General features: G+C 34.9%; 2 protein-coding genes and 1 pseudogene across 2 annotated transcripts; all 3 read left to right on the top strand.

The window, feature by feature from the left end:
* Positions 1–4,482: 4,482 nt before the first annotated feature.
* LOC148108720 (olfactory receptor 6C3-like) lies at positions 4,483–5,422 on the top strand. The gene is given in 2 exon segments (XM_087869127.1): positions 4,483–5,379; positions 5,381–5,422. Coding segments are annotated over 2 exon segments (939 nt in total).
* A 4,769-nt stretch (positions 5,423–10,191) lies between these two features.
* On the top strand, positions 10,192–11,130 carry LOC148108719 (olfactory receptor 6C1-like). The gene has a single exon (XM_087869126.1). The coding sequence runs from the start codon at positions 10,192–10,194 to the stop codon at positions 11,128–11,130; it is 939 nt and encodes a 312-aa protein (XP_087725252.1).
* Positions 11,131–12,534: 1,404 nt separating this feature from the next.
* LOC148108718 (olfactory receptor 6C3-like) lies at positions 12,535–13,923 on the top strand (annotated as a pseudogene).
* Positions 13,924–15,701: the final 1,778 nt, after the last annotated feature.

Here is a 15,701-nt window from a genome sequence, read left to right as displayed (position 1 = left end):
CATGGATCCTATATTGGTCAGGGTTCAGGTGAAAGTAGGATTTCTGTAAGCACTCTGGAAAGAAAGGAGATAATGGAGGAATTATAACTTTTAAAAGCAATGAAAGAAATAGCTATGGAAGGAAAAGTTTGAATACCAGAGAGAATGTTGAGGAAAATAACACCAAAGATCTCGTGTTGAAGCCATGTGAGAATGCGTCAAGACAGCTTAATAGGAAATCATGGTGACACTCAGTTATTTCTGAGGAAGCATCTACCAATAGTCTTAGCAATAAAGTTGGTAGTTTTCAAATACTTTTGAAAATCCACTGTGAATCTAGCTTTCATGCACCAGCCTGGCTACAAACTGAAGAACAATGTCCTCTGCTTTCCTTCCGACTTCCAAATTTTGCACCACGTTCTCTCACTGACAAATCCTAAATTAGAAGAATAAAGGGAGGGGAACTCTCAGAAATAGCATCCCAGTTTCTCCACAGCACTGAGAACAACTGAGAAAGCATTACGTGATGTTGAGTTGGCAACAGACAGTTCAATGCAGATACTTTGAAAATAACCAAAGGTGAGTCTCAGAAATAACAAATCAGTGCTTTTTTCACTGGCTCTGCCCAAGGTGTGGTATCAGTATTGGGGGCAACTTAGAAGAGATGAGATGTGGGGCCTCTGGGTGGCTCAGTCAGTTAAGCATCTAACTCTTGGTTTTAGCTCAGGTCATGATCAAATGGGTCCCGGGATTGAGCCCTGCATCAGGGTCACACTCAGTGGGGAGTCTTTTTGAAGATTCTCTCCCTCTGCCACCCCCCCACTCATGCTCTCACACTCTCTCTAAAAATAAATAAACAACAAAAAAAAAGACATGAGATTTATTTTTCATTATCTTGTTAAATTTACCCCTACTTTATAGTATACTATTTTAAAATCACATTCTAGTTATGGAATGTATGAGTCACAGGAATAAAACATACAGCATAAGGTATATAATCAATGCTATTGTAATAGCAGTCTATGGTAACGCATCATAGCTACACTTGTGGAGAACATAGCATTATGTATAAACTTGTCAATTCATTCTGTTTTCCACCCTAAACTAATGTAACAATGTAATTAATATAGTAATGTAAGTAATAGTTGTGTGTCAGTTATACTCAATATAAACAAACAAACAAATTAGCATTAATGAATGATTAGAAGTATATTGAGATGCCAAAGAAATCACTTCCAGCAGGGGAAAGAACATATGTGAGACTGAACGTCTTTCATTCAGGATTTCACTTAATCTTTACAATATCCTATGAGTTAAGAGTACTAGCCCTCTCATTTCATGAGTAGAGAAATAGAGAGGTTAAATAAACTTTAAAAGTTTACAAAATTATTGGGTCTCTTTAGCCTCAAAATCTAGGAATTGTAATCTGGTCTTTATAATTCATTATGTGAATTGTGGCTTCATTTTTGTCTCTCTGTTTATAAAGTGTGGAAAGATGTCTAACATCTGTGATGGCTAGGATGCAATGAAAAGGGCTCATTCTTGTCTGTAGGAAGGAAATTTTGAAGTATCTATCAAAATGTGGTGCTCAAATATATTTTATTCTAGTGGATGCACATATGCAAATGGATGCATAAAAAGTGGACTTAGTGTTTTTAGTTAATGATGTGAAATTGGTAGCAAGCTAATTCCCTGAATCTTAACAAATAATGAAATTATGAAATTATCAGAAGTTTCCTCTGGTATTCTATGAATTTGTTTGAAAAGGATGAGTCCCAGCTGTATAAGTTGACAAGGAATGATATCCATTACATATTGTTAACTGAAAAAAAAATTACCGACTATTTTCTATATTAAAATTGAATTACTGTATTAAAAAATTTGCTCTCCGAGCGTGTGAATACGACTGTGTTTCTGAATGAAATTTCTGATAGAATATACTATAAATATTTAAAACTGGTTAATTTGAAGATTTGAGGGCAAATGGAGGAACAGTTAGAAACATAAGGAACATTCCATCTGTAATTATATACTATTGATTTGATAATTGATTCTCTGACACTTTTTTCTCATGGCATTAAGTCTGCATAACTTAACACTAAAATATTAAAAACTGAGTTGCAAATGCCCTTCTGATTTTTTAAAATATTACGGTTCTTTCTTGATTCATTCATTTTTCTTTGTGCTGATACGGACATAAAAATGAATAAAACCTGAGTGCTACTCTCAATGAAGGGTTGGAGCTCATCTCTGTATTTAATGAACCCTGCAGGAATTGAGAATAAATTATCTCCTGAGTGAAGACCGAGTGCCATGTGCATACTAGAAAAATTAAATACAGCCAAGGGAAAACTAGGTTGATTGGATACGCCGGTAGGTAGAGTTTTGCCTTTTTTTTTTTAAGATTTTATTTATTTATTAGAGAGAACAAGCAATGAGGAGGGGCAGAGGGAGAAGCAGACTGCCCCCAAGCAAGTAGCCCCATGAGGGGCTCAATCCCAGGACCCTGGGATCATGACCTGAGCCAAAGGCAGACACTTAACCAACTGAGCCACCCAGAACCCCTACAGTTTTGCTTTTATGTCCCTATACTGCTTTGCTCCTGGAAGATGTAAGTCATGACACCACTATACCTCTTGTGCGCATCTCTCCTGCATCTGTCCTTTCTTTATTCTGGCCTCTCATATATTTATACAGTGAGTAGAGAATTAAATTTGGCTCATCTTTGAATAGTATTCAATCCTTATCTTATCCAGAGAGCTTTGAAGTGGTTTACCTTCAGTCACGAAGCAGTATTCCCTGGAAACTTAGAAAGAACTCTCTGGGTTACAACAGTAGCTTTTTAAAGTTTAGGTCAGAATAATGTATATGTTTATATGGAAAGATAAAAGAGATAAAGAAAAATTCCTTCACTTAGAGGCTGTAGAAACTTGTATGCAATCAAGCCTGCATTTTCTCTGTGTGAGAGGCTTTTACATAAGAAAGGAAGGGTGAACTCCTGACGAGAAGTCTCCAGAAGTAGTGTATGAAGGCATTGCCCCTCACATTTTAAGTAAATTAAGAAAATCTGGGATTATATTTCTTTCCGGAATCATTAGACATATCAGAATGTAAGTATATCCTGTATTCGAAATAGATATATTTCTATCTTTCTCACACTCAAAAGGTTATTATTTGGAATACATTGTAGGGATCCCCAAATCATCACTTTAACATATTTACTATTTCTAATTTTATATTTTAACATTTCAGTTTGTTCAAAATATAGTAACAGTCTTTGCCTTTTGATATGCCAATTTTGCTGAAATGTGTCACAAAAATGTGTCTATTTCTAAAGGAAGACAATGGTGATCCTCAGGGGAAAAATATTTGAAAAGGAAAATAGGCACAATACAGCTTTGACACTTGTCACCTATTCACTTGACCAGTTCATTCTGTAAAAAGAAGAACAACAAATATTATTGAGAACCTACAGCACAAATAAAATGCTGGTTGCCAACTTAAAGAGAGAACAACACAGGCAAAAGCCATATAGACAACAGGTTAGCAATTTGTGGTTTCTATAAAGTAAATCTCAGGATTTTCTTTATCCTACTTATTTAGTCTTCTAGAAAGAAGGCAATAAGATATGTTGGCATTAAAAAACTCCTTTATGAATTCCTTATAGTTCTCAAACAAATTTAAGAGTGAAAAGACCCAAGTGAATATAGTTGCAATATAGTAAATTGTTAATTTACAAAAAGAACATAAAAATGATAGAAATGGATCAATATGTAGTAAGAACTATATTATTGATACAGGTCTATCTATGTGAGAATTAATATCTCTGCCTTCACTTTTGTTTCTCATAAATTAAGACCTTTACTTTTATTTACAACCAAGATAATTCTACTTCTATATTTCTGTGATTAGAAACACATTGAAAAGAGAGTATAAAAAAAAGAAACAAAACACATTTATTTCTATGGAGCATATTTAAAAGAATCTTAAGAATAAAATTATTAAGCTCTGAAATTGTGATTGGGTCTTCAATTTCCATCAGAGCCTTACAAAATGATAACGTTTTTTAATGGCCTCAAACTTAGATATTTCACTCTTAAAAGCACAAAATTTGGAAACTGGAACACGGTGTCTCAATATGTAATCCAAATATAATTACTAAATGTTGTTGTAGAAACATAATTAAGAGACGTATTGCACATATAAACAATTTCGTTACAGGTACAGGTGTTATGTAAAGTCACTCATGAGGGGACTTTTAACATAGATCTGTGAATGCTCTGTTCCTTTTCAAGAGAGAACGCATAAAATATTTCTGCTTTAATGGAATTGAGTGGATATTGCAAAGATGCAAACGGGAAAATTTCCATTGCTTCATTTCATTGGAACTAATAATATGAACATTTAAATCTTTAAATCTTCAATTCCTTTATAATTCACATACTCTTTCTTTTTGTCTTGTTTCTCTACAGCAGATTTTGCTTAAAGAAAATAAAAAGCAGCATGAGAAACCATACAATGATTACAGAGTTCATTCTCTTGGGCATCTCAGACGACCCACAGCTTCAGTTTGTAATCTTTATCTTTTTATTTATGGCTTATGTATTAAGTGTCACTGGAAACCTAACCATCATCATCCTCACCCTGATAGACCATCATCTCAAGACTCCTATGTATTACTTTCTGCAGAATTTCTCCTTCTTAGAAATTATATTCACCAGTGTCTCCATCCCCAGATTTTGGGGGGCAATTATTACGAATGTCAAGACCATTTCCTATAACAATTGCTTAACTCAACTATTTTTCTTCATCTTCATGGGTGTTTCTGATTTTTTTCTTCTCACTGCCATGTCTTTTGATCGTTACGTTGCCATCTGCAAGCCTCTTCATTACACCACCATCATGAGCAAAAAAATCTGCACCCTGCTTGTCCTTGGGTCCTGGCTAGGAGGATTTCTTACCATTTTCCCACCACTCATGCTCATGCTTCAGCTAGATTTCTGTGCTTCCAATGTAGTTGATCATTTCTCTTGTGACTGTTTCCCCATTTTACGACTCTCGTGCTCGGATACATGGCGTTTAGAGATGATTGGCTTTTACTTTGCGTTTGTTACTCTGCTCTTCACTTTGGCCTTAGTGATTCTTTCCTACCTGTGCATCCTTAGCACCATTCTGAGAACCCCGTCTGCTGGTCAGAGGAAAAAGGCTTTCTCCACGTGTTCCTCTCACTTGATTGCCATTTCCATCTCTTATGGGAGCTGTATATTCATGTACGTCAAGCCTTCAGCAAATGAAAGAGCATCACTGACCAAAGGAGTAGCTATTCTCAACACCGCAATTGTCCCCATGCTGAACCCTTTTATTTATACCCTGAGGAACCAGCAAGTAAAACAAGCTTTCAAAAAACTTGCTTCATAAAGTACTGTTTTCTAGAAACAAGTGAAAGTATGTATGAACACGAATGGATGTCATGGTGAAGATCCAATAAAAGACAAATAAAATTTCAACTTCTAGAGTATCATCCAGTGTCCATTTCACAGATACTTACAAGGCTGAGCACTTTAATTTTTCTTTTAAACCAGAAGTAACTATGTTGTGTCTTTCTTTCAAACCATCTATAGGTTCCATTTCCTCATTGATTTATAATTCTAAATAGAACATTAGTGGCTTTAAACAAAAATCATTTTCCTGATTGTTCCAAATAATAAAAATACTTATTTTTACCATAAAGACTCGAGTAAACAATCTTTTCATGGATTTATTCTTAAATCTTATGTTCTGTTACTAATATCAATTCTTTCTTTTTCTTACATTTTGTTCTTAAATCTATAAAAAATATGAAATAAATTATCTAACAACCATATTTTGTGCACACCAGCTGCATATCTGTCCAATTCTTCCCACTCAGCTGAGTGTTTTTTTTACAGCTTATAAATTATTTAAAAGTCATACATCTTTTGCTTTCTGGTTATGCTTAGGGTGTGTGTTATGTCTTTTTTATGTACTTCCCTTGTTTATGTTGTTATTATTTTTTAAAGATTATTTATTCATTTGAGAGAGAGAGAGAGAGAGAGAGAGATCATGAGCAGGGGGAAGGGGAGGGTCAGATGGAGAGGGACAAGCAGACTCCTGGCTGAGTGGGGAGCCTGATGCAGGGCTCAATTCCAGGACCCTAAGATCATCAGCTGAGCTAAAGTCGGACACTTAACCAATTGAGCCACCAGACACCCCATATCTGTATTATTTGCTTAAATACGTAACAGATGAAGATATAGGCAGTCACCATTACACCTATGTCACGTGAGTGTTGGATAGGAATTTCATAAATAATAATATCTCTTCTATAGAGAACAATTATTCTATGTCATATGCTCAACCATTTATGTCCTAAATAATATCGTGTTTAATCTTCACAGCTATATGGCAACATAGACTAATTATCTCTGTTCCAGGTGTGCAAAGTGATGCTTGGAAAGGTTGAGTAATTTGCCTGAGGTCTTGAGGTATAACAGCCAATGTGATAACCTGGTTTGTAAAAGAAAACAAAGAGACAAAAACTTGTGTTTATTTCATGCAAATGTAAAACTGTGAGAACCTGAAAATATCTATAGCTTTTAATTAAGACCTGCACAATTTTATTGGTGTTTTACACTCACATTATATCATTTGGGCATGATTATATTATTATAGTCTAGTCAGGGAAGGTACTAATTCCTAATATTATACCTGGCATACAAATTAGAATTTTATTTTATTTTTTAAAAGATTTTATTTATTTGAGAGGGAGAGCAAGAGAGAGAGAGAGAGCAATGGGCGGGGTTAGGGGCAGAGGGAGAACCAGGCTATCCACTGAGTGGGAGAGCCAGACACGGGGCTTGATCTGGGACTCGGGGATCATAACCTGAGCTGAAAGCAGACGCTTAACCAGCTGAGCCACCCAGTGCCCCTAAATTAGAATTTTAAACAATCAAAAGCATAAACTCTTCAACGTTCATTGCTGGTGAGCAACAGAGTGAGAAGGAGAAAATGTATAAAGTATTAGTAGTAATACCAAACATTCTTATTGGAAGGCATATGAAAAATATGGAGCAAAGCATGGACTTAGTACTAAGCAGTAGATTATCAGTTTTTAAAAAATGGCATGGGGTAGTAGCACATTCAGTAGAGATATGCATTAGGAACTAGATGTTTGGCTGTTAATCTCTGTAAAATAATATCAAGGGAAGCAAACTTCACCTACTGTGGTTGTTTGCTTGCTTTTTTTTTTTTTCTGTCTCATTGGACACTGTCCCCCAAGCTTCCTTTTCAAATTCAATATTAATGTGTATCATGTTTTATATTCCTTAGTGTTTTGTGTGCAGTCCTGCTCTGGCAGTGTTGAGTCACTGAATTATTCCCAGTGAGCCAGCAGCAGAGAGAACATATAAAACAATAAGTAGCTTTTGCTACATAAAATCTGTGTTGAAACCATGCCAGTTTTAAATACCTTCTGATATATTTTTTTCTTCATATATTTGCTCCTTTCTCCTTCTCTGTACTCAAAGAAATATAGTCCCTCTAGGTAAAATGGAAAATTTAAGACAAAAACATTAACAATAGAAAGCAAAATGGTTCACTGAGAGGAAATGTGTCCAGGAATGCTGGGTTTCCCTGGATACAATAGCAACTGCTAATATTTTTTTTATGTTCCAGCCATTCTGTGTGTTAGTGAGTCTGTATGAAAATCAGAGGTAAGTCAGACATATGGAAGGCAATGGAGTCCTCCAAACTGTATCATTGCTTCATTACTTATCAGCTCAACTTTTAATTAGATTAAATAGGGTATTTTTGGAGTTCTATTTTGCAACTGGATATAGATGTCGGTGTGTTTTGTTTTATTATATAAATTTATTCATTCCATATTAAATGAAAAGGAGGAAATTACCATTACTGTACCTGTATTTCAAATTGAATATAGGCCAGGTAGTACTTTCTTTAAGAGAACAGACTTTAATTTTAGGTAGTCGCTGGTTATATTGCACACGTAATAGCTATATGAATATATCTAAGGTACAAAACCAAATGACCCTAGTTCTTCATTTGGGAATAAAGATAAAGTTCCATAGGTGTGTCATAAAGACTAAATGAGACAGAATATATAAATCCTTGATATGTCATTGGAATAAATAATGCCTTTCCTTAATCACAGTTACTATGAATATTCTCCCCAAAGTTGGAAATCAATTCCAACAAAAGAAGATAAATAAACCAGCTCTTCTTAAGGCATATTTAGTGCCACATGCTTTATACAGCACTTTCATTTATATTATTTCAATTAATTCCCAAAATTTCATGTCCATGGTAAGTAGAGAAAACTGATACTTAAGGAAATTAAGTAACAAAGTCGCAAATCCATTAAACGGCCCATTTGTATTTTTAACCCATGTTTCTCTAACTGCAGAGCCCATATACTTTCTGCAACAGCAGTTTACTGTAGAGTGTCATAAGTAAGAAATTAATAGTGTTTTAATACCATGATCTTATTATGAGTTTATGTACTTTTCCTTTTTTCTTTGATTATTGATGACTAAATAAAGAACAGAACAGTGGTGTTTTCAGAATGAAATCTTGAAGATACTTTGTGGCCATCTCATTTAACAAATATGAAGTATTATTGTTAACTTTCATTTTGAACAGCTCAAAGAGTATGTCTCAGGGGTTCTTGGAAGGGGTTCTTGGTTTCGATGAAATGGGTGGACGATAATTTAAGTTTAACCTAAACCATGTTGTTCCAGGGGAAAGATGGATCTGCGTTCAGAAATAACAAGATGAGCTAAATGCTTAGAGATATCCTTCATACTCTGCTTGAGTACATCCTTAGGATGGCTTTGGGCTTGAGGAATCATATGCACCTTGTTAAACACTGACATTTTTTTCTCCCTGAAAGCTCCTGAATGAATGAATGAATGAATGAATAACAACCATCAAGCTTAGCTGATGTTGGTAAATGAATACAGTGCATTGATTTTCATTAACATTTTTACATAAACAGTATAGTATACCTCCCCCAAGCCTATGATATTGGATTGTCTCTTGGTAGACTTTCTTTAATCCTATATTCATCAATCCTAGAAAATTGGCCTTTAAGTACTCCTTTTCAGTATTCTCACATGAATCTATATAAATTAATACCTTCCTTCACAGTTCTTCATACATTCCCTCAAAGGTTTAATCAGTAGCCAAAATGTGTAATTCAGTCAAGTCATTATTTTTCAAAAAGTGTTAAAATTGGTAGGAAAGTTAAGAAAATAAAGAATATGCAAAAAAGTTGAAATAAGGTTAAAAATGCAGTGCATTGGCACATTATTACCTTTGGAAGAGTAATAATATACTTTTTTAAAACTAAGATCTCCAAAGCCAGCAAATTTAGTGCAGAAATTTCAATTTGGGGATTGAATTGAAATTAAATTCAAATGAAACCAAATATTGTCTATTTTATGAGAATGCATATTGAAGCTTCCAGGTGTTATGAAAAACTAGTGCTTCCTAGGAAAAACCCTGATGAAGGAAGAGTATTGCTACTGAGCAGGAATAAAGTTAATTAAATGAATGAATTCTAAAGAAATTTAATGAAACCAATTTTGAAATAGTGTTTTATGAAGTTTTAAAAATTATATATAAAAAAATTTGGGTTTCTTTTACATGTCTTTTCTTATAAATTTACTCCATATGGGGAATTTAGGGCCAGTAGATAAATACATCTCGAAAAGCAGGTAAAGTAGGAAAACACATCTTGTAAAACAAAGACACAACCTAAGTAATATGCAGCCAGGAATTGGGAATACAGTAGAGAACTTCACCTGATCGGTGCAAGATGCAAGAACAAACCCAAAATGAATGAATTAATTAATTAGATAAGTGTTTATTTTAAGCCTCCCTAGGACTCTTCAGGCAGTGGGCCAGGTTGCAAAGGCTCTGAAGGTTGGACTCTGTCCTAACTTTCAGACTTCCACAAAGTAGCAGATGAGTTTACAAGAGATTTCAGCACAGATGTTTGTGGGCTAGGAAACATGAATCGAAGAGTCATAAAATCTTGCCTGTAGATGAAAACACATAGTATTTCTGCCAAATTCTGGCTCCACACTTGGACCTTTGCTAATCCTCGCTTCAGGTTTGTTCCTTGTGTTTTCTCCTAGAGGTCTGGCAGAAGAACAACAGATAAGCAGCTGAAGAATGAGAAACCACACAGAAGTAAGAGAGTTCATCCTCCTGGGCTTGTCAGATGACCCACAGCTTCAGGGGGTGATCTTCGTCTTTCTGTTCATCACCTACATGCTCAGCATCACGGGGAACCTGACCATTATCACCCTTACCCTGCTGGATCCTCACCTCCAGACCCCCATGTACTTCCTCCTCAGAAACTTCTCCTTGCTAGAGGTTTCATTCACAACTGTCAGCATACCCAAGTTCCTGGGCACCCTGATTACAGGAGATAAAACCATTTCCTTTAATAATTGCATGGCTCAGTTCTTTTTTTTCATTCTGTTGGGAGTCACTGAATTTTACCTCCTGGCTGCCATGTCCTATGACCGTTACATTGCCATCTGCAAACCTCTGCATTACATGACCATCATGAATCCCAGAGTCTGCATACTCCTTGTCTTCTCTTCATGGCTGATTTCATTCTTAATCGTATTCCCTGTGCTCATGTTGCTCTTAAAACTTAATTACTGTAAGTCTAATATTATTGACCATTTCACCTGTGATTATTTTCCCCTGCTGCAACTTTCTTGTTCAGACACAAAGTTCCTAGAGATAATGGGGTTTTCCTGGTCTCTGTTTACTTTAATGTTCACCTTGGTAATAATAATTCTGTCCTACGTATATATCATCAGAACGATTGTGAGGCTTCCTTCTGCCAGTCAGAGAACAAAGGCCTTTTCCACGTGTTCATCCCACATGATTGTCATCTCCATCTCCTATGGCAGCTGCATCTTCATGTACATAAACCCAGCGGCAAAAGACAGAGTGTCTCTGAGCAAAGGAGTTGCTGTGCTGAACACCTCAGTAGCTCCCATGCTGAACCCCTTTATTTACAGCCTAAGGAACCAGCAAGTCAAGCGAGCCTTCATGGACAGGGCAAGGAAGATTGTATGTTTCTCAAGCAAATGAAGTGCTATGGTGTCACAAATTAGACACACATGTTGCATGGCAACTTAAAATACACAAACATGAAATTTGAGCAACTTCTTCAAATTACAATGGGCTTTCTGTCATCCTTATTCATTCTTTCTTTCTAACAAGTTACAAGCACAATTAATATATTTCTCATTCGGTTGCAATAACTTCATACGTCTTTCTGGCTCCTGTTCTTCTGAACCCTTGGTTAGCTGCAACTTCTTGATCATTAGTTGTTTTAACTTGTAAAGTTATACTTTGCATTTTGTTTAGGAAAATAACTATCACCCGGAATAGAGGAGACCTGTAAATATTGATGTGATATTTTCCTTACTCTATGCAGAAAATATATTTTTGTGATTTTCATTGATCTTTGTCAGAAATCCCTTCACCGTCTTGCAGTTTCTCTAGGAAAAAAAATTCTTGAAATGCCATATGATTTATTGAAAAATGTGAAAGCTTTCATTTAAAAACCAAGAAACATTGCTCACTAAATAGGGTGTGTTCATATAATTTATCTATTGGTAAAAAAAAAAAACATAGCTATTTAACATATATACTTTCGTAGGCACGGTGCTAAATACATCTCCATATTTCCAAATCCCATTATGACTCAAAGATATAGGTAGATGTACAAGTAGATGCATATATACATACTTATGTATACACATACTGTAGAAAGTAGTGAGGAAATAGTGTCTTAGATATGTAGAATAAGTTTAATTTCTCTAATTCCATGGAATGTATGCTTCATTTTCTGACTATGCTGAAATATATACGTATAGCTCCTTTTCTAGTTTTGGACTAGTTTGAAACTGGGCATGTGTCTAAATTATTTGATGCCTAAAGAACAAAATCATTTAAGTTTTATAGAAAATAAAAACTTCATAACAGAACAAAATTTTCCATTTCATATAAATCAGAATTTCACCTGTTAACATACTCTTCCACTCATTCTACTTAAGGTATTACGTGCCTAAAGTATTTTGGAAAGATGTATGTGTGTTTATGTATGTGTGTGTGAGAGAGAAAATGAAAGAAGATTATGGATACAATAAAGTATTCTAAATAATATAAACTACTTTTTAGTAATAGAAAATATACTATAATCCTAATTAGTGCTGCACCAATCCAAATGATTTATGTGCAAAAAACTCAACTGAGAAATAAAGTACAGGAGTTGTTGAGAAAAAAATAAAATAAGTAATAGAAAATTGAAGGGCATTCAAAATGTAAGAGAAAACTTAGGCTTCTCAATTTCATCCTATCTGAAGTATAATTTGTATGTGAAAGAAGGCAAATGCTTGACAAAGTTAGGGTTTCTATAACATCTCAACATACTTCCGCATTGGTAAATCAGGTGTCAGATAAATCTGTCATATATAATGTACCATAGGGATGGAAATGAACCTGTCAAGTACATAGCATAATTAGCTATCAATAAATAGTAGTGATTATTTATTAATATTGGTCTCTATAGCTAACTGCTATCATTGTGAATAATACAAATTATATTTATAAAGTGGTAAGAACACTTAACTCGATATCTACCCACTTGTATTTTTAAGGGCACAATACAGTATTGTTAAGTGTAGACAGAATGTAGTACAGCAAACAATGTTCTTCAATATTCATCTGCAACATCTTGAGAACTTATTCATCTTACAGAACTGAACTTTATACCAGCTAACAGCAACTCCCCATTGCCCACCCTGCTCCTTCCTAAGACAGCCACCATTCTACTCTCCATTTCCATGAGATAGACTGATTTAACATCTCACATAAGTGGAATCATGCATTTGTTTGTCCTTCTGCTTGTTTCACTTAGGGTAATATCTTTAAAAGAAATAAAAATGGAAGAGAAAGAAATAAACAACCACGATGATCAGAGTTCATCCTGTTAAGCCTTCCTGATGATCCTGAATTCTGATTGTGATTTTACTCTTTCTATTTACCACATACATGTTAAGTGTGAATGGAAACTTATCATCACCCTCACTTGGGTGGGCTTTCATCTACAGACGCCTATGTATTTCTTAGCCAGAACTTCTCTTTCTTAGAAATCTCATTTACAGTTACATGTATTCCTTGATTTGTGGGGGTAATTATCACCAGGGATTATATCATTTCCTATAACAGTTGTGCAGCCCAACTACTCTTTATTTTCATGGGGTAACTGAATTTCAAATTCTAATTGCCATGTTCTTTGATCACTATGTTGCCATTTGCAAGCCCCTGCATTATACAACCATCATGAACAGGAAACTCTGTAACCTGTTTCTGTTACGTGCATTGGGTTCTGACCATTTCCCACCATTTACACTCCTCACCCAGCTGGATTACTGTGTTTCCAATGTCATTGAACACTTTGCATGTGGCTGTCTTTCTTTTTTGCATCTCATTCAGATACATGGCTCCTTGTAGTAATTGGCTTTGCTTTGTTTCGGTTACTTTGCTATTTACTTCGGCATTGGTGATTTTGTCCTACATATAAATCACATCTGCTAGTCAGAGGGAAAAAATGTTTTTCTCTACTTGCTCTACTCACATGATTGCCATTTCTATTTCCATATATGTTAATTTTTCTGCCAAAAAAGAAAAAAAGAAAGAAAGAAAAGAAAAGAAAGGCATCATTGACCAGAGAAGTAGCTATTCTCAATAATTCTGTTGCCCTCAAGCTGAACACTTTTATTTACACCTAAGGGACCAGAAAGTACACAAACCTTCAAAGATTTGGTCCTTGAAGTACTGCTTCATACAAACAAATCAAAGTTTTGGGTAGTATGAATGAATGTTATCATGAAGATTCAATAAAAGAAAATGAAATTTAAACTAATTTGTACTATCTTTCTATATCCATATCACAGATACAGAAATGCTGAGCTCATTTGCTAAACACTCTTGATAACACGGATGTGGCTGAGTTGTGTCTTCCTTTAAAACTATCTGCAGGTTCCATGTCAGTGATTTGTGATTATGAATATGAAACCAGTGGTTATGGAGCATAAATCATTTTGCTGACTATTCTGATTAATCAAAATGCTTAATCAAGAACACTAATCCCAAAAGATAAATGACCCCCTGTGTTTTTTGCCACATTATCACAATAGCCAAGATATGGAAACAATCCATATGTACATTGATAGATGAAAGGATAAAGATGTTGTGACATATATATAGTGGAATATTACTCAGCCATAAAAAAGGATAAGATCTTACCATTAGCAACAATATGGATTGGCCTAGAGGGTGTTTCACTAGATGAAACAGGTCAGACAGAGGAAGACAGATACCATATGATTTCACTTATATTTGGAATCTCAAAAACAAAGCAATGAATAAACAAGCAAACAAAACAAAAACAGATCCATATATACCGAGAACAAACTGATGGTTGTCAGAAGGAAGGGGTAGGGAGATGGTCAAAATGTGTGAAAGGGAGTAAAATGTACAGACTTTCAATAATGGAATAAATAAGTCACAGGAATAGAAGGTACAGCCTCAGGAATATAGCCAATGCTATTGTAATAGCTCTGGATGGTGACAGATGGCAGCTGCACTCGCGGTGAGCACAGCATAATGTATGGACTTCTTGAAATGCTAGGTTGTACAACTGAAACTAATGTAGTACAGACTGTGTATCGACTAAACTTCAGTAACAAATGTTTTATACTGTAATGATTTAAGTCAATACTGTTCCAATCAATTTATTTTAAATATCTCTTCTCTTATTGATATAAAATTATTTTTCCTTTTTAAAGTTACCTGCATCATAAAATAAATATCTAGCAGTACCATTGTTTTTGCATACTACCTGTAGTGTCTGTCCAATTCTTCCCATTTGGTTAATAAACTTGGGTGTGTTATGTTACCACTTACAAATTATTTGAAGGTCATGTATCCTATGTTTTCCAGATATGAAGTCATGTGTTATGTCTTGTTTTATAAACTTTTCTTATTTGCTACATTATTTTTTATAAAAATATAACAGATAAATATTTAGGCAGCCACTAACTGTTTATTTTTTTATTTTTCTTAAAGATTTTATTTATTTATTTATTTATTTATTTATTTATTTATTTATTTATTTATTTTAGAGACAGAGAGAGAGAGGGCATGTGAGGGTGGGGAGATGAGCAGAGGGAGAGGGCATGCAGCCTGCTCTGGGCATGGAGCCTGACACAGCTTGAACTCAAGACCCTGAGATCATGACCCAAGCCGAAATCAAGAGTTGACCACTTAACCGACTGAGCCACCCAGGCCACCCCAAGGCAGCCACTAATTCTTATGCCACCTAAAAGTTTGATAGGAATTTCATAAATAACAACTCTTCTATAGAGAGCATGTATTTTGTGTCATATGAAAAACAAGGTAGGTTCTATACCATATCATATTTAAACTTCACAGCTATATGACAAATTAGACATGATTATCCCTTTTTACCAATGTGTAAATTGGTGCTTAGAAATGTTGGATGATTTGCCTAAGGTCTTGAGCTATAACAGCCAATATCATAGCCTAATTTGAAAAACAAAACAAAACTAAGAAAAACTTATGTTTGCTCT

This window comes from Ursus americanus, chromosome 17 (genome assembly GCF_024610735.1).
Source record: "Ursus americanus isolate L20-20 chromosome 17, mUrsAme1.1.p, whole genome shotgun sequence".
In the NCBI taxonomy this organism is placed as follows: domain Eukaryota; kingdom Metazoa; phylum Chordata; class Mammalia; order Carnivora; family Ursidae; genus Ursus; species Ursus americanus.
This window is presented reverse-complemented; position numbering and strand designations above follow the sequence as displayed.